This window comes from Passer domesticus, chromosome Z (assembly GCF_036417665.1).
Source record: "Passer domesticus isolate bPasDom1 chromosome Z, bPasDom1.hap1, whole genome shotgun sequence".
Classification (NCBI taxonomy): domain Eukaryota; kingdom Metazoa; phylum Chordata; class Aves; order Passeriformes; family Passeridae; genus Passer; species Passer domesticus.
The window spans coordinates 48,705,185-48,725,489 of NC_087512.1; the positions used below are offsets into that span (position 1 = coordinate 48,705,185).

General features: G+C 48.4%; 1 protein-coding gene and 2 long non-coding RNA genes across 4 annotated transcripts; 2 read left to right on the forward strand and 1 right to left on the reverse strand.

The window, feature by feature from the left end:
* Nucleotides 1–4,843: 4,843 nt before the first annotated feature.
* LOC135291063 (uncharacterized) lies at nt 4,844–10,925 on the reverse strand. 2 transcript variants are annotated; one of them, XR_010353928.1, is made up of 3 exons: nt 10,584–10,925; nt 6,981–7,094; nt 4,844–6,064 (listed from the first exon to the last, which is right to left on the reverse strand). It is a non-coding gene; the product is annotated as an uncharacterized LOC135291063 (long non-coding RNA). The 2 variants fall into 2 exon arrangements; XR_010353927.1 differs by lacking the exon at nt 4,844–6,064 and having other exon boundaries at nt 6,632–7,094.
* Nucleotides 10,926–11,021: 96 nt separating this feature from the next.
* Nucleotides 11,022–13,555, forward strand: LOC135290931 (uncharacterized). Its single transcript, XR_010353755.1, has 3 exons — nt 11,022–11,218; nt 12,122–12,159; nt 12,561–13,555. It is a non-coding gene; the product is annotated as an uncharacterized LOC135290931 (long non-coding RNA).
* Nucleotides 13,556–13,648: 93 nt separating this feature from the next.
* Nucleotides 13,649–19,925, forward strand: LOC135290930 (serine/threonine-protein kinase PAK 3-like). Its single transcript, XM_064404950.1, has 5 exons — nt 13,649–13,749; nt 14,696–14,759; nt 16,637–16,685; nt 17,815–19,305; nt 19,738–19,925. The coding sequence occupies exons 2-4, from the start codon at nt 14,698–14,700 to the stop codon at nt 17,929–17,931; spliced, it is 228 nt and encodes a 75-aa protein (XP_064261020.1). The 5' UTR covers nt 13,649–13,749; nt 14,696–14,697; the 3' UTR covers nt 17,932–19,305; nt 19,738–19,925.
* The last annotated feature ends 380 nt before the right edge of the window (nt 19,926–20,305 follow it).

Consider the following 20,305-nt stretch of genomic DNA (forward strand, 5'->3'; position numbering starts at 1 on the left):
TTTGACTCGTGGATCTGTCCATGGAGCTGAAGCAGCACAAATTCTGAGCCTGGGGACACGCAGGGCCCTACTGCCATTCTCTTCTACGCCGTCATCTGTGCACGGGCAGGAAGGAACAAGGGTAGCTCAGGCTACAAAGGTCCCTGTCCTGCTGCTCCAGTTGCACAGCACTGTGGAGTTAAAGGTGGTGCTGAGCACGCTGAGGGGAACAAGGACCCTGGGTTTTAGAAAAGCCAGCTTGAGTATGCTCTTCCATGGCAAGCATCCACCAAGGGCAGAGGAGCTTGCGATGCTGGAAGTTCTCACCAAGAGCTTCCTGAAAGTACAGCAATGCTCCATGCATACACAGGGACAGGAAGAGGGCAGAACCAGAGACCATGGTGGCCTAACAGTGAGCTCTGGGTGTGACTCAAAGCAAATGAAGCAGCAGCAGAGGCGCGAGCGTCCCAGTGGCCGCAGCGCTGTCAGGCAGTGCCTGCAGGCTGGGTGCGCTTCTGGCAGCTCTGCTCTCCCCACAAGTGAGGAATTGCAGCCCCTGCCTCAGGCCCAGTCAGAAAGCCAACCAAGTGAGACCAGAGGCAGGGGACCTTCCCAGCTCTCTTGGGCATGGCTGCAAAACAGCCACTGCGTCTTCCTGTGCCCGTGTTTGGGGTGTGCTGAGCCCAGAGCCGGCCAGCTTGTGCTCTGCTGTGCCAGGAGCGCTCTGGGCGGGCAGAAGTGCTGTGTGCACAGCGGAGCGTCCTGCAAGGGGCTGACCAGAGCCTCCTGCGGGAACAGGGCTCCGCTCCCTGGCTGGGAACAGCCTGCTTTTGCTGCCCTGAGCGCAGGCAGGAGTTCAGGCACGTGCAGAGGCAGCGGGCAGCTCGTGTTTGTAGGGGCCCGGGGCTGCGCGCCCAAAGCGACGCGTGGGCGTGGGGAAGGAAGTGACACAGAGCTGGGGGAGGGAAGATGAGCTCGAGCTGGAGTGCCTGTGCTGCAAGGAGCAGAAGGAATTCAGCCTTGCCAGGGTTTCTGACATTTGTGTTGGTGTTCCCTGGGAAATGCTGACATTTGGGGAAGTGCCTTTGGAGGAGAGGAGCTTGATTCTCAAGGCAACTGCTTCCCCAGGAGCCCCCAGTGAGGTAGGTGCAATTACAATCTGCACCCCAGCTCATGCTCAGTATTTACTACAATCTTAAATAACAATAAAGTCAAACACAACAGATGACTGATGTTCCTACCTTCTGCTTCCCAAACACAGCCAAGGGTGGCAGCAGCTACAGCTCCATTCTCCTGAGCTCACAGCGCAGCGCAGCTGCTCCAGCCACACCAGCACGGGACTGGCCGCAGGTTGTACAGCCCGTGCCTGAGCCAGGATCAAAGCGCGTTTCCTCTCAGGTAATGGGAGCCCCGCGCTCTTCCACAGGAGAATGAATGTCAAGAATGCCAGAGCAAATTGAAGTCTCTTGAGCCTGGTGAAGGTGAAATCTGCTTCTGTCCTTGTATAGAGCTATGGGTTTGTTTACATGGCTTCTCCTTCCCTTTTCTGCCTGGCTTTCTCACCTGCAGTTTTCCAAAGAAAAGTGAAGCCATAGGTGGAATAAATAGACTCCACAACCTGATGTAGTTATGAAGTGGGTCTGTATTGTCAGCACCGGGCACAAGTGAGATAGCTCTCCTGAAAACTTGTGCCCTGAGCCCTGGTTTGAGCCCCATCTTTTATTCACAAAGGTGCTCCATATACATGACATTCAACCCCTGGCCCTGCCTGTCCTCGCCTGGCATGATAATTAGATCCATGCCCTTCTGAGCATGCCTTGTTCATGGTGGGGGTGACATAGGAGTCTTTGGTGGTCTCTGAGGCTGAAGATTGTGGTCATCCGTATGGCTGAACTTTTCAACTTTTCTCCTTTGTGCGTGTGCTTTGGTCCCTTGGTGCTTATCTGAGTACGTCTCTCAGTCTTGATGAGCTTGGAGAGAGAGAGGAGCCCTTTATCTGGGTTTCTGCATCCTTGGTCTTCTCCCAGTATTGTTCTTTATGCAAGAAGCTTCTAAAATTGGCGTTTTTCTATTCTATAGAAAACCTCTATAGACAGAGGTTTCTTAAGTAAATGGTTAAAATTCAACACATAATTCTGCAAGCTAAAATTTAAATGCTTAATTCATATTGCTAACTCAAGGGAGTTCCAAAAATCTCTCTTTCAAAAGCAACAAACCTTTGAAAGGTTAAACCTCAACATAACTGTGATCCTCAATCAATACCTCCATCTTCCACTTGCTTAAACTCTCTTTGTCCTGGGCACTCTGTATGGCCTTTTTCCTGGAAGCTCTCTGGCTGTCTTGAATGCTTATGGAGTAAAACGTAATCCCTGATCTATTTTCAACTCTCTGCACAGACAGAGACTGCTGGAAGGGAGGTAGGACTGGTATTGGGGACCTGGCAGCTTGTCCAGGAAACAAAATGATTGAAATTATGGCAATGTGGACAAGGCATGCAAGTCCAGGTGGTAAGCTCAAACATGCAAGTACTTGCAGTTTCCCCTCAGTACTTGACAGTTTAGGGGTATGGTCTCTTCTTATTTCTGTCTCTTAATCCTCAATCCTTGCCACACTCCTTCAACATCTTTTGCATTGTGATCTTCCATGTTTTCTCCCTCCCTTCTTCTTTCTGTGACTTTCTGTACACGACAGACAATCTGTCATACACTGTCAGCTTGCTCAGTCACCCGAGCAGTGATAATGATGGTGTAGAAATTGTAGTGGCACAGTAGGCAAACGCGTCATGCTTCTGTGTGCCCTCTGCAGGCAAAGCTGCTTCCCAAAGCTTCAGTCAAACTTGGAACAAAGGCTTGTCACCACTGCTTTGTTGTGGTTTATGCATTGATGGAGCAACACTTCTGTCTCAGCCCGCTTAAGCCACTGCAAAGCTGGAATTGTTGCTTTAGCAGCAGATGTGATGGCAGGGTTCTTACTGCTCCATAGTAAGAACTCTGCAGTTCTTCTAGAAGAGGTTTGTGATCTTTGTGCAATAAGAACGATGCCTTAAACTGCTGCAGTGCAAGTCATGCACTCATGAGATGTGTTTTCAGACACAGGTATTTCTAGATATGCCTAGTGAGTGGCCTCCTGGGGAGCAGGGACAAACGAGGAAGGAAAGTGGGCTGATAAAACATGCTTCTGCTTCAAAAAAAAGCCATGACTTCCCTTCACAGAGAAGGATATAAAATTTTTCTTGATTGGCCTGAAGGGAATAAACAAGTCTCTCTATGTCCTGATCTTTTACTAGTCTGAAATTGTTCAGAAAGGTTGTAATTTTTTTTTTTTTTTTTTTTTGGGTTGGGGGTTGGGGTCTGCATTTCAAGCCTGTTCTCCCAGCAGTCAGGGCCCTGCACAGCTGCTGTGGGTGGGGCAGGTGCTCAGGTAATTACCAACAGGTGCTTGGTAATTACTAACAGCCAGGTGAGAAGTTGGCTTGTGCCTGGTTGAGGGCTTGAGGACTGTGGTGAGAGAAGGGCCAGGGAGTGGAGTGGAAAATACTATTTACACAAGCAGGTATAGGTGGATGTCTGGGGTGTAGGTGGGATTTAACTGGTTTTGGTACTGCATTTATGAAGAATTGAACATTTAACTCTGAGATAGGACTATTTAGTTGCTACTCTAAATGCTGGGTTTACTGACATGGAATGTAGTTTCTTTGTATTTTGCTCTGAGAGTGTCTCAACAACATTGAAGTCCAATTACAGTCGTCATAAACACAAGTTAATATCTTACTTTTTGTTGCAAACAGAAGCTGAAAGGCCCAATGGATCTTGCATTCAGTAATGTACACATTTCTAAAAGAAGTGCCTCTCTCCTGTTCCTGTGGCTGGCTGGTCTCTTCAGGCTAGAAAAACATTTCTGGGAGCATTTTCTTGCTGCTCCAATATCTCTATGCCCTTGGAACCTGATGCAAATACTGCATGTTTCTAAAATTATCTCTAGGCCCTTCCATTTTCTACTTTGCACCTGTCACCTAGGGGAGAAACCAGTCTGATAAGGTTTTATTTTTTGTAGGCCTCTCAAATTGCAGTCCATTGTATTTAGCTGCAAAATCCTAAATCATGCTATCAGGATACCTGAAATGGACACTGGTAGAGAGTAAAAAACCAATGCCTGATACAGATGCTATCAACTATTTTTAGTTCCTGACAGTCCAGTATTGCCCTTACCCAAGGACTGTTCTTGTTTTTTTCTCTTTTTCTCAGTTCTCAGTTCTGTGATGGCTGAGAAACAAAAATCCCAAGTAAGGGTATCCAGAGTAGATGGACATGATGAGAATTCGGGGCAAATTTGACCATACACTTGCCCTCCTCCATGGAAGATTGTAGTGGTGTGATTGCAATCATTTCTGCTGGTCAGTGTTTTTAGTGTTAACACAGCTCCCCAGGGAGCCAGCCAGATTTTATGACTCTCTTTGGAACTGAAGGAAAAAGAGAAGAAAATGTGTCTGTGGTGTTTTCCTGCAGCAGTTCCACATGCTATTTGTGGCATGTAACAATTAGCTTCCACACCTAGGAACTGCTTGTGCTGCAGTCTTAAGTGTGCTAGCTGTGAGAGCTGCTTCTGGAGAAAGGTGATTTCTATTACTGCTGTGTAAATTCTTCCTCCAGAATGAGAACAACCCAACAACTTCCTAGTTGCTTCCAGATGGTTGCATAAGGGTTTGTATTTGTACCCCTGTTGTTGGATGTTTGAATTCTGTAGTCAAGCTACCCAAAAGGTCCAAGAGCTGTATCCAAGCAAGGGTGTGTTTGGATGGTGGTCTGGGACAGGGAGTATTCTCCTCTGTAGTTAAAACTGGCCAAGTTTAAGCTTTTTAATTGACAGGCATTTTTAACTGGAAAAATAACAGTTTTTGAAAGAGAGAGTTTTGAAATCCCCATAGTACATAATGTAAACCTAGAGCATATTTTACAAGCTCACTTTGGGAACTGCTTGCAATTCAATGTTGCCTCCTGAGGTCTCTCAAGTTGTGGGTGTCTTAAAGAAGAAGAGAAATAGGAATTTACGAGAGAGGAAACAGAACTCCAGAACTTTTCACTACACCCGTCCTGTACCGAAGTGGCTGTTGTGAAAAATACAGCCAGCCCCATGAAACTTAGCAGTGTGAAGAGACTGCTGCACAGCATCAGCTGAACTTCAGTGTGTCTGAGCCAGTACTGCTGGCACAAATGCTGCCAGCATTATCTCTGCACCCTGGGACACTTCCCAGTTCCTGTGCCTTGACACTGCTTTCCCATGGGGCTGGGGAAGGAGTTTGGCTCTATGAACTGGCTGGTGCTGTGAAACAGGTCCATTTTTGCAGATGAGGTGATGGTGTGCACGTGTCCACATGTCTCCCTGCCTTAGTGCCCTTTGTGAGCTTCTTACTTGAGCTGGGATTTGTGGAGTGGTTAAAGCTTGCTGCCTTTTATTTCTTTGCTCCTATTCAGAGAAATGAGTTGTTGAAGTCCCTGAAATGTTCTGTTTTCATCCTTATGCAAGACAGTGAGGAATGCGTTCTTTTCATCCCTTAGGTAATTCTTTGCTTTATTATTGCATGCAGTGAGATAGGATTAGTGTGGGTTACAAGCAGTAAGAGAATATGGAATCAGACAACAATAAGCACAAGTGCAAAAGGTAAAAATAGTCTCAGGAATTAACCTAGTAGTTTGAGATTTCTATGAATATATAAAACACTTGCAACAATGCTTAAATCTCTTTTTCTTTCTGATAAAAAATGTATTTTCAAGTATTTTGCATACGGGATTCCCCTGGGATGTAAGAACGTGAAGCATTTCAAGTCTGCAGCTTCAGGAATGAAATAAACTTTTGACTCAAGTTGTCAACCTGAATAAACTCTGAACTACCCCACAGCAATTGCAAGTTATAGCTAATAATGATGGAATAAAACCACAATTGCTCTTTTTCCTCTTAGCATTTTCTCCCTGGTCCTATAAAGATTGGGTTTGTGCCTTGTTCCTTAGTTTGGTTTCCAAACCATTCCATGTCCTCAATAGATCTGGAGAACTGCCTCATGCGTAGGTCTGAAGAATCAGTTTTGAATCTAGGAAATTAAAGGAAGAATTGCACTTCATAAGCTTGGGCTTCTGGATTGAAAGCTTTAGATCATTCAAGTAGACATTGCTGAGTGTTCAACCTGGTCTGGCAGGCTCCTCTCTCTGAAAGGTGGGCAACTGAAACCTCTGTGTTTGCACAGAAAGGCAAGTTATAGGATAGCTGGGAATTGGCTCTGGCCAGCTGGTGTCCCAGGTGTCATCTTTAATAGTTGTTTTCTTATGTTATTAGTAACCAGGCCATTAGGCCAAGCACCTGTATTGTTTGGGGTTTTGGTTGGTTTTTTTTTTTAATTTTTAATTTTTTTTAATTTTTAAAAATTATTTGAGGGTTGGTCTGTTTGGTTTTGCTTCTGTTTGCTTGTTTTAGTTTTGGCTAGCTGCGTTGGCAGGTGGCTGTGAGTGCACTGTAGTACCCCCAGCGGCTGCCCAGCTCTGCTCTATTATGTTTCTTTTTCTTAGCCAGGTCTCATAAGCCCTCAAAAGAAATATAATACAGCCAAGGACAGCTTATGTATTACTTTGGGGGCATAAAATTAGCAGGATGACTTCTGCAGCAGTGTTAGAAACAAAAAGGTTTAATAAAAGGCATAATAACAAAGAGAAAAACTCGAGCCAGGTGCAGAGGTCTGCTCCTGGTAAAAACACCTCACAAAAGCACTTAGCTCTTTTCTCTTCTTTTTCTCCCTGATGGATCAAGCAGGACTTTTTGGCTTCTATCCAATTAGATGTCCTCAAGTATTTGGTGAAGTCCCTGAGGTCCCATGAGGTGGCTTTTCACCTAATCCTTGAGAGAAACTTTTGGCCTTCTTTCCTTTTTTCGGGGACAAAGGCTAGTTTTGCCACTCTGCCATTAGGGTGCACACTCCTACAGACATGGCTCTGTTTTCTTTCTTGCTCTCTTACCTCTGTGGCACTCAAAGCCATACTTGCTATTGTAGTCATTAGCTACAAGGTCCTGCTAGGATGGTTGACTAATTCAGGAACAAACAGCCATGCTGCCATACCAGGGACACTGCTCTGGAAATGGGCAGAAAGAGAAACCATTTAATGTTTTTCACTTTAGAAATGTTCCATTGCAGCTTTATCTGCAGCAGAGTTACATTTACTGTACTGTCCAATACAATTCCATGTGTCCAGAGCTAACTTTAATCACATAATTTAGGAGTGTCCAGCTGTAAATCTCACAGCCATGAGATCAAAAGTCCTTTCCACTTCTGGTTAAGTGGCTCTCCTTTCTGGGTCTGGATGTACACCCAGTCTCCTGAGTAGTGAGGACATTCTTGAACATTCAGGCTTATTAGTGAGACCAAAACAACAAACTTGCATGATGATAAAAGCATTTTCTCCTAAGGGTTACAGATGCTCTAGCAGCAGCATTTCGGCCTCCAGCCTCTGGTGGCAGACAAGGCTCAATAGCCAGGGCTGCCAGAAGGAGGCAGGGCAGGAGCAGTTTGCAAAGCTTCCTTAAGAATCCGGGGAAACCGAATCCCCATTTAATCCCCATTTTCTTTCCAGAGAGCCTCTTGGGATATTTCAATCCACCACCTTCTATCAACAACCATAACTTTTTGGAGGTGGTGCCAAGATTTTGTTTTCTCAGTTTTGATCCTTAAATGTTGAAATAACTTACAACAACACAGACGAAGGTCAACGGGCTTCAGCTCTTTCTCATGCATTGCTTGGGGTTCTCTCCCCTGCAAGGGGTCCAAACTTGTCACATCACAGGTTGTTCCCCGGGCAAAAGACTAGGAATTTTCACCATGTGCTTCCTTCTCCAAAAGTTCTATTTCATTCCCCCAAATCCAAATTCGCAAAACATTCTCCATTTCCCTTTCTTTGCAATCATTGCTTATTTTCCCGTGTAGTTCAACCACTTCTGTTGCAGAATGAGGTAGCACTGCCAGACACTGCATCCTGATAAGCGAATTCCTTCTTTATCAGTGAGCAGGGCTTGGGATGAGGAGGGAAGAAGATTGGCTTTGCAGAGCCGAACCTCTCCTCCAGGGAGCAGAGGAAGGTGACATCATCTTCGGGGCATCCTACCTCTGTATTTTATAGGGGCTGGCGGAGTTTAGAGTGAGGGGCGGGGTTGGACTTTGAGGCATTAAAGCCCTCCCAAGGGCTGCAGGGCTGACCTTGCAGTCAGGAACGCCCTGCTGTTCCTGGAGTCTGGAAAACACTGCTTCCAGACCTTCCCCAGCACTGTTAAATTGCAACTCTAAACCTCTCTGGCTTTGGAGGAACATGTTTAACTGATTTCTCATGGTTTGGGGGCTGGCTTCATCCTGCCATTCAATTCCTGCTCTGGCCTCAGGCTGGCTATTGTTTCAGGCTCTGAGGCACTTTGCAGCTGATGGGCACCATACAGCTCTGAGTCAAACCTCCATGCATATGGATACCATGCATGGTCCTTTACTGGGAGTTTTTAATTTTCTTCTACCAAATTTCATGTTTCTCCACAAGTAACTGTGGATGGTGCTAGTTCCTCTCCATCCCCATCTCTCTTTAGGGCTGGACAAGCTTTCTATATAAGCTTTTAGCAAGTGCGGCAGTAGAGAGCAGTTCAGATCAGTTTCTGCGTGGGATTCTATTACTTTTCTGCCAGAAAAGAGCAGCTTTGACTGAAAATTTATTTCTCCTTTGTTATGTCATGAACAGTTAATGCTGTATAAAAGGCCCAAGTCACCTCAAGAGTACCTGGCTTGCTGTGCCAATTAAAATGCAAGCATCCAAAAATGTTGCTCTGTGAGATACTTTAAAAGGACTTCAACTTGTTCATGTACTCTAAGTTAGAAAAGCAGGAGAAATACCGACGAGATGTTCTCAAGAGTTCGGAATAACATAAAAACCCTTGACTGGCAACGTTTGAAAATCAGAGAACTTTAAAGGCAAAAATAATTTAGAGCAGGATTCAATCAACATAAAACATTCCATGAAGGATTAACTTAGCCCATTTAACTTATAATCTCTGCAAGTTAATTTACATTTAGATTATTAAACCTGTTAGATTTTAAATTATTCAAAACTCTGAGAGGAGGGAAAAGGGAGAAGAAAGAGAAAGAGAGAATGACAGAAAAGAACCAACATAGCTATCACTCCAGGTTCCAGTGGTGTTCAGCTGATAGAAATTCCAAGAGGAGGTAGGGTCAAGACATGTGGTGGCCACATATCCCAAGGTAAATAGCCTTTGGCTCTCCTGGGGCCTTCCCCCACATGGGGCTCCCACTCACTTGGCCATTTAGGAGCTGGGTTAGGGGCTCCAGACACAGGTGTGGAGCATTGCCTCTGGTGTGCCAGGGATCAGCGGCCACTGCTGGGCTGGGATACAGGCCTGGGGGTGTGGGGCGTGCCGAGTGGGGCATCGCCTCACCAGAGAAAGGCTTGATCTGCCCCTTTCCCTACATACAAGCCCCTGAAAAGTGTTGAGCCAGCACTCTCTTCTAGTCCCTCACAGCAAGGTGTCCAGGTTCCTGTGCTTCTTGGCTGTCAAGACTCCACAGATTTGCAACTGGATCTTAAGAAACTTGGACATCTATTCCTTCCAAAAGCGGCTGCATGAGGGTTGTTTATACTTTCTAAGGCATTCCCTCCATTCTATGTCCTCTTCTTGAGGTGGTCCTTGTAAAGCCTCTCCTCTCTCCCCTTCTCCATGACAATGGAAAGGGACAATGGAGAAAACAATCGATGAGAGGTTAAAACTATTAGAGTTACAGTGTAGTGAGGAAATAAAAAGCAGTGCACAACAATAAGAAGAAAATTGTGCAAAAGGGGTACTGGCTTATGCAACAAAGGTGAAGTGTCACATGGGGCTGCTGAAACAAAGACAGGATGGCGAGGGCTTACAGAATGGTTCTGATGGTAGATGGGGGCTGCTGGTGCTGCCTGGAGCAGCTGTGTACCTGCAGTGGCAGTTTCCTGCTCCCTCTCTGCAGCAGGGATGGTGGCAGTGGTGATGGTGATGGGTGTCTCTCTGTCCCTGCAGAGCTCTGTTTGGCACTGCCGCTGCCATCAGTCTGCCACGCTGGGCATGTGTGTGGGAATGGGATCTGCCGCTTCGCTGCCTCTTCCTACCACCCTGCTGGGCTCCACTTGGCTTGGCTGGACTCACTTGGGATCAGTGTCACCACTGTGGCTTGCCTTGTTCTGCTGGAGCAGAAAAACAGTCCCACATGCCACCCTGGCCCTGATGGTTTCAGCTGTGTGTCAGAGCTGTCATTTCCATGCCACCCATCTCAGCCCCATCTCCTAACAAATACTGTGGAAGGACAAAAATGGGGGGAAAAATGGGGTGGTGCTTTGGTCCCAAGGCCTCCCTGCTAGAGTGAGTCAGACAGAACAATCCTCCTTGCATTTTCTGTCATGGCATTTCCCTGCTGAAATCACACCCATGGCTATGATGTAAAATGTTTTGAATATATAGTATTCAATAATATAATATACATACATACATACATACATATATATATATATTTATGTATAGAAAGATCCATGACCATGTCTCTGTACCTAGGAGAAACCTCTAAATGTAATTAAAGCAGTGCTTCTTCTCCTTGTTTTCTGATTTCTAGAACAAAGGAATAAGCCTTCTGATTTTTGCTCAGCAGAAATAGTGGCCAAAGACCACTAATGTGGTTCCTCACATCCTGGTCCCTTCTCAGTGCTCAGCTTCTCAGTGTGGGCTCCAGGGGCTCAGTGTGTTTCTACTCTTAGATGCCCTGAGCAACAGGTGATGGACTAGGAGGGCTTTGTGTGTTGCTTTGTAACAGAGGAGAACTTTGCAGGCTTTTTTGGCATTAGGTGTAGAGAAGGTCTGGTTCTGTGCATGAATTCACAATCCAGCCTAGGGCGGCCGCTATTGTGATGTCAGCGGCCGCATCCCGGCGTTGTCAAGGCAAAGTTGCTGTGCCGAGGCCCGGAAGGGCTCAGTGTGCAGAGCAGCTCTGTGGCACTCTCACTGCGGGCAGAACCTGCTGATCGACGAGGTCTCTGCCAGCAGGACTCTGAGTATTTTTGCTTTTCCCCACAGGCGTTGTCTGCTGCAGACTTGAGCAGCGCTGCTCAAGCCATGGAGGGAGTGTGTGCTGCAGTTTGCACAGCTTTTTCCGTGGCTTATTCTGGGTACTTTCTCACCCACCTGGCACGTAAGTAGATATTGCAGCATATGGAAACCAAAGTGCCACCAGGAGGCCTTTGGTTGGGTAAAGCCACTGTCAACAGCTCCAGCCAAGAAGGGGGTGTCTCTAGCCAGCGGGGAGTGGGCAGCATTTGTAATGTGGCCTGCAGGGGTTCCGCTTCTCCCGTGGCACAGCCTGTGGTAGTGGAGTCTGGAGTCCCCTCAGTTTGCTGGCTCAAGGAAGACAACTTCCAAGATAGGAAGAGTGGGAGAGCTTGTCAGGAGTCCTTGTAAAAGCTGTGCACTGCTCTCCAGGACTGAGGGGAAGTCCCTCAGTTCAAGTCTTCTCTGCATTCCCTCATCCCAGCATGTGCCTGTGGAACTTGACACTTCCTGCACATTAAAAGAGCCATTTGTTCTGTAAAGAAATTACAGAATCAGCTCGGAAAAGGCCTCTGAGATAGACATTTCAGAGGAGTTCTTGTATGCTCCTGAACACAGGAGCTGTTCCCGTGCTGTGTCACAATAGAACTGCCACCATGGCTAAGGGGCACTTGGGTGAAGCTTTTCTGGGGAAAGGTTTTCAGTGAGCTCATGGCAATTGCTGCATGCAATCTCCTGAGAAAACTGAAGCACAGGAAAAGGAGGAGCTGTAGCTCCTGCTGGGTGGGGCAGAAGCACTGACTGTTACAGAACCACTGGGACTTTCTCAGTCCCAGGTTTCTATGGGTTGAGTGGCCAAAGAGGACAAAAGGTAGACATCAGGCAGTATTTTGTGCTGTTGATGTGCTTGCTGTGTGACACAGGGGTTGCAGCTGGAGTGATGTAGTGAAAGCAGAATGCTCTGTCTTTGGGTTGACTTTTTGGTGGGCTTGCCCAGCACAGGCAGTTTTCTTTCAGCATCTGGTTGTTTTTCCCTTGTGTGTTGCAGGTCACATCAGCCATGCCTGGAGAGAATCCAGTCTTTGGGTGAGTGGGAAAGGAGCCTCTGGCCTTGGGAGCATTTGACAATTGTGGAGCAAGCTGTGAGCTGGGCCTGTTGCAGACCAGTGCCAGCCTGGTTGCATGAATGAAAGTACAGTCCAGACTCTTTGCAGCAAGAGCAGCAGCAGCAGGAGGAGCCTGGGCTGTTTTCTGCAGTTCCTTTTCAGAGCTTTTAAGCAGCTGGAAGTGGGGTTGCTTGGTGCTTTAAGCCATGAGAGAATATCTCGTGCACAAGAGAGTGCAGTCCCATCTAATTGTCCCATTTTACTTGAGTTGGAGCAACTTAGAATCCCATTTCCCTACAGATGATTTCTCCTTAGTGCATCTGGGTCTAGAGCTGAATATAAAGAAGGTCATGTGTCCCTCATGCTGCTGTCTGTCTGCAGAGCCCAACACCAACCTCGGAGGCTCCTCTGGCTATGTGTCTTCCTGCAGAAGAGGCCAAAGGGGAGGAAGATGCTCCCCAAACTGCACCTGCTGCCACTGCAGGGCCTGAGCATCCAGCATCAGTAAGTGGCAGCTCTGGGTAGTGCTGTGGCTGGAGCAAAGCATAGCTGCAAGTTTCTGATCAGACAGCACTTCCCATGCCTGGCTGAAGATGCTGAGGGCTGGAATCTTTTCCAGCCCTTCCCCCAGTCAGTTAGGCTTGGAAAAGGGGAGTGGAAATTGGATTGTTCAGACATCTGAACAGTAGGCAGTAGGCACCTTCCTACTGTTCTGAAAGGGGCTGTGAATTTGTCTTAGCAAGAGACAAGAGGTAGCATTAGGATGTCTTTGGATGCTCCTGGGGTACAAGTGAGGCCCTTGGTGGCCAGTGGCTGTGCAGGCTCCCTGTCCCCTGTGAGGAGAGCAGTGCAAAGATGCAGTTCAAAAGCTTGCAGGATATGAGGTGGCACTGTCCCCAGGAGGGACCTGGCCCTCCCCACAGAGCAGCTGTCAGTAGCTAAAGGAAGAGCTGAGCTGCAGCAGGGCCTGTAGCTGAATATAGGTAAGGTTGTGAATGACAGGTTCTTTCCTGTCCCTCGTGCTGCTGACTGTCCACAGAGCACAAGGGCAGCGTCAGCACCTGCTCTGGCTGCCTCTGTACCCGAGGAAGAGGCTGAAGAGGAGGAAGGTGCCAATGAACCTGGCCCTGCTGTCAGCCCAGGGCTGGAGCAAACAACACCAGTAAGTGCCCACTTTGGGTAGCAGCGTCTTTGGTGTCATTTTGTCCGTCATGTAAAAGCAGCCTTGGGATTTTGTGCCTTGAGCTGTTGAAGCAAGCTGCACAAGCTGGGAGGTGAAGAGCCCTGGGTGTGGCCAGCAGCATCTTCCTAGGGGTGTGCATTTGAAATGAGATGGGAGGGGCATCTCTGCCAGGCACATTTGTGACCCAAATTCATTTCTTGTCCCAGAGCTCCACCTCCTCTGTCCTGGCAGCTGCAGGAGCTGCAGCTGAAGGGCTGGAAGAAGGCTCCAGTGCCCAGGCTGGAAGCTCAAGCACGAGCAGCTCGTGCACCTGGAGCACGACTAGCTCCTCTGGCAGCAGAGAGCAGCAGCGAGAGAGCACAGAGGACAAGTGCCTGGCCGTGCTGAGTAGGTCCTTTGTGATCCTTGTGTGCCGGAGCAGTGCCTTGTGTGTGCGTGTGTCGGCATGAGCTGTCCCACCTCCTGCTCCTGCTCAGCTGAGTGCCAGGTCCTGAGGCCTCCACACAGGACCTGTTGTTGTGCCCTGAGGTGGTGAGGGATCAGCGGGGTGTTGCTCCTGCCTCTGAGAGCAGCTTGGCCTGGTTTGGCTTTGCCTGAGCTTCCCTGTAGGCAAAAGGCCAAGCAGAGCTTGCTTCTGGCTGAGCAGGAGGCTGTGACCTCGCGAATGAGTAGGCCTCAAGGAGCTCCTGCGGGGCCCAGCTGCTGTGGCCACGGCCAAGGTCATCTTCAGCACTCAGCCTGTCCTAAAGGCTGAGGGGCCTCATTCCTGAGGCCATCACAGTAGCTTATAACATGAGCTGCTGCTCCTGAAAGGCTGAAGGGCATTGTTTAGGCAAAGTCCTGCTTAAAGCTGGACATCTGGGCTCTGCTGGAAGCACACTATTCTTCCTGTTCTGGAGAGAGCAGCTGATGATAAAAATTGATGCCAGAACCCAAGATGCCTTTGATGTTTGCAAGGATGAAAGCTTGTGTTGAATGTCACGGAGTGTTCATTGCCAAGAACAGCAAGGTTTTGTTTTTCCTGCTGCCCTTAATGTTTCTAGAAAACAATCATTTCTCTTGGTTAGAGTTTTCTGATCCCTGTCTCCTCTGACTGTTTCTCCATGTGCTTAGATTGCAGTTTAGACTTTTAGTTTAGTGCAGGCCATCTGCGCTGCAGGGCTGCTTGTCTTGCTGCTGCTGTTTTTGAGGTGGTGCTGGTGCGGTGGTGTTGTTGTTTCCCGACTGACTGAGTTGAGAGGGCCCAGTGTCCCAGAGAGTGGGGCTGCCTTTGTGATCTGCTGCAGGGTGTGATCTCTTTTGAAGTGAGCATCTTTCCTTGGGCTTTTTACAGAGATGCTGGTGAGCAAGGGAGATCCTGAGGCGAAATACACAGAAGTGGAAACTCTTGGCAAAGGGTGAGTGCAGCCACAGTTCCTTCTTCAAAGCAAGGGGCTGTGCGTTTTGCTGGTGTCACATCTCCCTGGAGTGACAATCTCCAAAGCTGCTCAGACACTGCGTTAAGATGATGCCTGGTGATCTCTCAGTGCTGGCCAGCATTTATAGCTGTGGTCTAAAGGCACAGCAGAGACACCGGGATGCTGACAATGTCTTTCCTGCAGCAAAGAGCAGCACCTGGCAGATCTCCTGTCCCTCAAGTGTGTTTGCACCTGTTTGCCGCTTTTTGTAGGAGAAATAATTTTTGAGTGTCTCAAAATAATACAAAATACGTGGGAATGAAAGGAGGAGAAACCCCATTGCCTCAAAGGTCAAGTTAGCTATCAGGAAGCAGCTCTCGGTAACATTTCTTTCCTGTATTTTGCTGAAAACAAGATTCAGTGGTCAGGATGACCACCACCTAGTCTAGAAGCCAAAAGCAGAAATGAAAGCAGCACCTCTCTTTTGTGACTGAGGTGGCAAAAGACAAAGCTTCAGGGGAATGCCCAGTGCCAGTGCACTCTAGAGTAGAAGGCATCATTTGCCTGATGGCAGACCCCTCGTGGATCCTGTGGGGTTTAGGCCTTTGCTGCAAAGAATCCACCAAGCTGTTCCCCTTGAAAGCCAGCTCTGCTGACTGTAGATGGGATTGATTTGCAACATTTTCTCTGTACCATGTGTCCTGGTTTAGGGCAATTTTGGGAGGAAACCTCCCGACAGGGCCCCTCCCAAAAGGAAACCCACATGGCCACTGCCCCCAGCCGGTGTGGGAACAATTTCCTTGGAGATAAGTGGAAAGAAGTTGTTTATTTAACAGGCAAAGCACTCCCCAGCACACAAAATGAACAATACTGGATGTCAAAACTCATTTGCTGCTCTGAAGAGATGGCAAGTTCAGAAAGTCTCTCCTGGGGTTTGTCACTGTGTTATCTGTCCCTCCAGTGCTGGGAAAGGCTGCAGAGTAGGCCCTGGTGGGCTACAAAGTGTGAGCTCTCGATGTTTTGCCGGGTCCCAGTCTGGAGCAGGTTTGAATGGTTCCAAGAAAAGAGAAAGAAAAACAGTAAAGGGAAAACTCAGACTGCCTTAGCTAGCTAAACTAACTAACTAATTAAAAAGCAAAAGACGTGTGGTGCTCTTCCCCAACTGTGCCCAGACAACAACACTGGAGTTCCGTGTTCCAGCAGACTGCGGGGCAGAGTGCAGTTGATAACAAAACTCTGTGCTCCCTCTTCTCCTGACACCTACTGTCTGATCCAATCTTGGAGGCACAGAATATAACATCCAGCATAAACAGAACATGTGACTGGGGGTGCAAGCATCATAATGTCACCCCAGAACAGAAGCCAAATGTACAAGAAGTCACCAGAACAGTAGAGTCCTTCCAGTGTCAGGTGCACTGAAGAGAAGCAGCTGCCAATGGTTCTGGACCCAGAGCACAGCTGTCTAAGGATCCTGTGTTTTGAGGACTTCTCCATTTGTGTGTGCAGCAAGGGAAGCCTTTGCCTGCTCTGGCTGTGGCTGGACACTATTTTCCTTGCAAGCTGGAAAAGGAATCTGTGTCTAGAGGATTTCCTCCAATGGCTGTTACAGGGCTTCAGGCTTCTCAGAAGGCCTGAGTGGTGGTGCTTGGGTTTAGCAAACAGACTCCAAGGAGAGATGTGAGAAGACCCAACTGGTAAATTCCTGGAAGAATCAGACACATGCACAGATAGAGAAAAGAAAAAGGAGAAAAGACCCAGAGAAGAATCTGTCGTGTTCCACTTACTGTTTGCCCAAGCAATTTTTTCCCGTTGGACTGCAGTGTTTTGCACTTGCAGGGACTAAAGGATATCTTTCTCTGCTGCTGTTTTGTTTCTAGGGGTTTCGGCACTGTGTGCATGGCAGTGGAGTCTGCCACAGGAGAAGAGGTAAGCGTCAAGCAGCGCCGCAGCTTCTGCAGCTCTCGAGTGCCCTCCCCTCTGCTGTGAGCTGTGGCTGAGCTTTGGGTCGCCAGCAGAGCTTTGCTGCAAAGGCAAATGGAGTGCAGAGCAATGTCTGCCTGCCAAATACAGTGGGGACAGATTTTGTCCTTCCCAGCTGCCCCAGGGGATGCAAGGAGGCCAAGCGGTATCGTTCAGAGGAGGACACGCTGGCTGGGTCTAAGTGCCCAGGTGGTGTCTCAGAGCATGGCACTGCTCTTTGGGGCTGCAGGGTTCCTGAATTCTCATTTCTGGCTGTTAGCCAATACATGGGAATCGTGCTGGTAGTTCTGTAGCCACCTGCAGTGCTGCCCTTGGGATTTGTACTTAGAGAGAGAGAGGTCTGCAAGGAGTCTGTCAAGGGCCTAAGCCCTGCTCAGAGCCTGGTGTACATCCCTAGAGGATCCAGGCTTGGGTTATTTCTTTTTACAGTCAGGCAGTAATTGCAAATATCAGTGGTGTGAAGTAAAGTATTTTAGTGGAATGAAATGCAAATTCATGAAGTGAGGAAGTGCTAGGATTGTCTATTTTGTCCTTAATGATGGTTTCATCATCATGGCATTTTTTCTGTGAAATAAGTAGGGTTGTATTTCTTAGGGGGAATAACCCTCAGGATGATTTTAGGACAGCATTGTTTCTGTCCTGTCTGTAAGAGTTTGCTTTGTAGTTGTGCAATGGAGAATGCCAGTGGTTGCTGGAGGAATGATCAAGCCCCCTAGAAGTGCCCAAGGTTTCCCAGCACTTTTGCTCCATTTTTACTGGCACAAAATGGCTTCCTGCTTGCAAGAGGTGTGTCAATGACAATGGGAATGATAAAGTAAGGCCCTGGGGGAAGACGGTGGGCACAGTGAGTGTTGTTAGAGGTTTGAGGTGGAGAGCTTAGACCCTGTTTACAAGGCAAAGGGTATCTGTCTCTCTGTCCAGGGAGGTGCCCAAGCAAGCAGTCTGATGTCCAGTCACAGGGCAGTTTGGCCCAGCCCAGCTGGGCTACGGTCATCCCATAATCACTGTCTCCATCTTCGCCTTGTGGACGTGTGCCACACACTTCTTTGGTTCATGGTTTTCCATGTTGTTTTAGGTGGCCATCAAGAAAATTAGTCTCCTGCAAGAGAGCAGCAGTGAGCTGTGCCTGAATGAAATCCAGGTCATGCGTGGCACTAAGAATGCCAACCTTGTGAACTATGTAGACAGGTGAGTGGTTCTGCTGTCCTGCCATGAAAGGTCATTCACATCCTGCAAGCCAGAGGTTCAACCACTCCTTTGGGCACTGGCAAAAGAGGATGGAGCTGTTAATTCCTGTTTCTGGGCTGATTTACAGCATCTTGGAAGGAGATTGCATTGGGGCTGCATTAATCTTTCCTGGCATACCTAGTGTGAAGGGCGCTTTCAAAGACAGGACTGGGTCCTGTCTTACTGAGCCAACAGCCTCCAAGTTCCTGTCCTCTCTCCACATTGTTTTGTTGGGTTTGGGGTTTGATTTTTCCCCTGGGTTTGAAGTGCTAACAAAGCACTGTCTATTGTATTTCCCTTGGCCTGTTGCATTGGTGTGGATACCGAGCTGTCTTTTACACTGCACAGAGTTCAAACCCTGTAGAGCATAGTGAATGACTACTCACTTCCTCCTGTGTTCCTCTGAGAGAGACACAGAAAACAAGAATCCACCAGGTCATGTAAGTGCATGCCTTAATCTGCATGCTGTTGTTTCCTCCTTTCAGCTACCTGGTGGACGAGGAACTCTGGCTTGTGATGGAATACATGGACGGAGGTTCTTTACATGATGTCATCAGGGAGACTCACATGGCAGAAGGAGAGATAGCAGCTGTCTCTCGGGAGGTAAGGGATGGCACTTGTGCTTCCCATGGCTTGGTCGGGATGGTCCTTCCAAATGGGTGATAAGGAGAGGAGAGATTTCATCTTCCAAGACTTTCTCTTATGTCCTTGGCAGTAGCAAGACCATCTGAAGTGCCTGCCAGTGTCCCTGCCCTTCTTCTAGCGTGTTTGTGTTTGCCTCTCTAAACACTTCCCTGGTGCCTGTGTGTGCTGCATTCCTTCCCTGTAAGGGCAAATGTGATGGTGGCGCAAAGTGAAGCAAGGGGCAAAGACAAAGAGATACTCACAGGACTCTCCCAGAGCTCAGCCTCAAAGGAGAGCCTTGCACCCAAAGTGGTGTTTGCAAAGGCATCCACTGCTGTCTGGCTGGAGAGAGCACAGCCACTGCAGCAGGGCTCCTTCAGCCTGTGTTTGCCGGGCACTGGCCAGAGGAACAATTGCCCCTTCTCTCTCAAGCAAACACACCCTCACTTAGAAAGGCACTGCTGTCCTCGTGGTGGAGCAGCAGGCTCTTGCCCTTGCCAGCAGCCTGTCCTGCCATGGCTCACCATCCCCCAGGAAGTCAGTGTTTCAGATGTGCCACTTCCCTGCTTGTGGGATGAAATCCACTTAGGCTCGTGTTTCTTTTTCCTCTCTCAGTGCCTGCAAGGCCTGGATTTCCTGCACTCCAATCAAGTGATCCACCGCGATATCAAAAGCCACAACATTCTCCTGGGCTTGGATGGATCTGTCAAGTTGGGTGGGTGTTGCTGGCCAGGCTCAGCCGTGGCGGGCTGCGGTGTGGGGCTGCCTTTGGGTGGCTGCCAGTTCCCTGCAGAGGGGCCTGTGGCAGTGCAGGCTGCCCTGCTGCAAGCACAGAGCACAGCCACAAGGTGCAGAGAGGTGTTGCTGGGAAGAAGGGCCCAGGAGTGGCTTTGGGTTGTGTGTGTCCCTTCCCAAGCAAGGCAGTTTCAGTCTAATAGCTTCAGGGACTAAAAGCCACTGCCTGAAACTGGGGACTTTTGCTAAGTGGCCAATTCCGTATTTCCTCGGCTGCAGGCTGAGGAATGGCTGTATGGCCCCTTTACAGCTGGGTTCCACACTGCCTTCTTGGACATTGGTACAGTGGGGATTTCTTTTGTTTGCTTTCCTAATTCACGCTGGCTTGATCAGAGTGGTTTTTCCTCCTCAGCTGATTTTGGCCTTGCTGCTCAGCTCACTGCTGAGCAGAGCAAACGGAGATCAGCTGTTGGGACTACTTACTGGATGGCGCCAGAAATTTTCACCAGGAAGCCCTATGGCCCCAAAGTGGACATCTGGTCCTTTGGAATTGTGGGGATCGAGATGGTGGAAGGAGCGCCTCCGTACCTGATGAAAACCTCCCGCATGGTACGCTGCAGCTGCTCTCAGATACTGCTGTCACCCTGACAAAATCTGCTCCCATCCTTCTGCCTGGGAAGCTTGCCAACACCTGAAAATGATAGGTTCCAGGCTGCACAGTCTCTTGTGCTTCTTGGCCAGATCATCCCCTTGCCATTTTTGTGCATGAACAACACCAAAAAATCGTGATGCCTTTTGCTTGGCAGAAGCTTTGCCTCAGGGAGCAGGGAGCAGTGCTGAGCTGCATTTTGTGGAATAATCCTTGGAAATAGTAGAATGAGATGGAAGTCCTTCTTTTAAAATGCCTGAAGAGGTGGTGTCAGTGCTCAGAGAAGCAAAGTGTGCTGTTGCTGATGGAGCTGCTGCTAATTCCAGCAGCC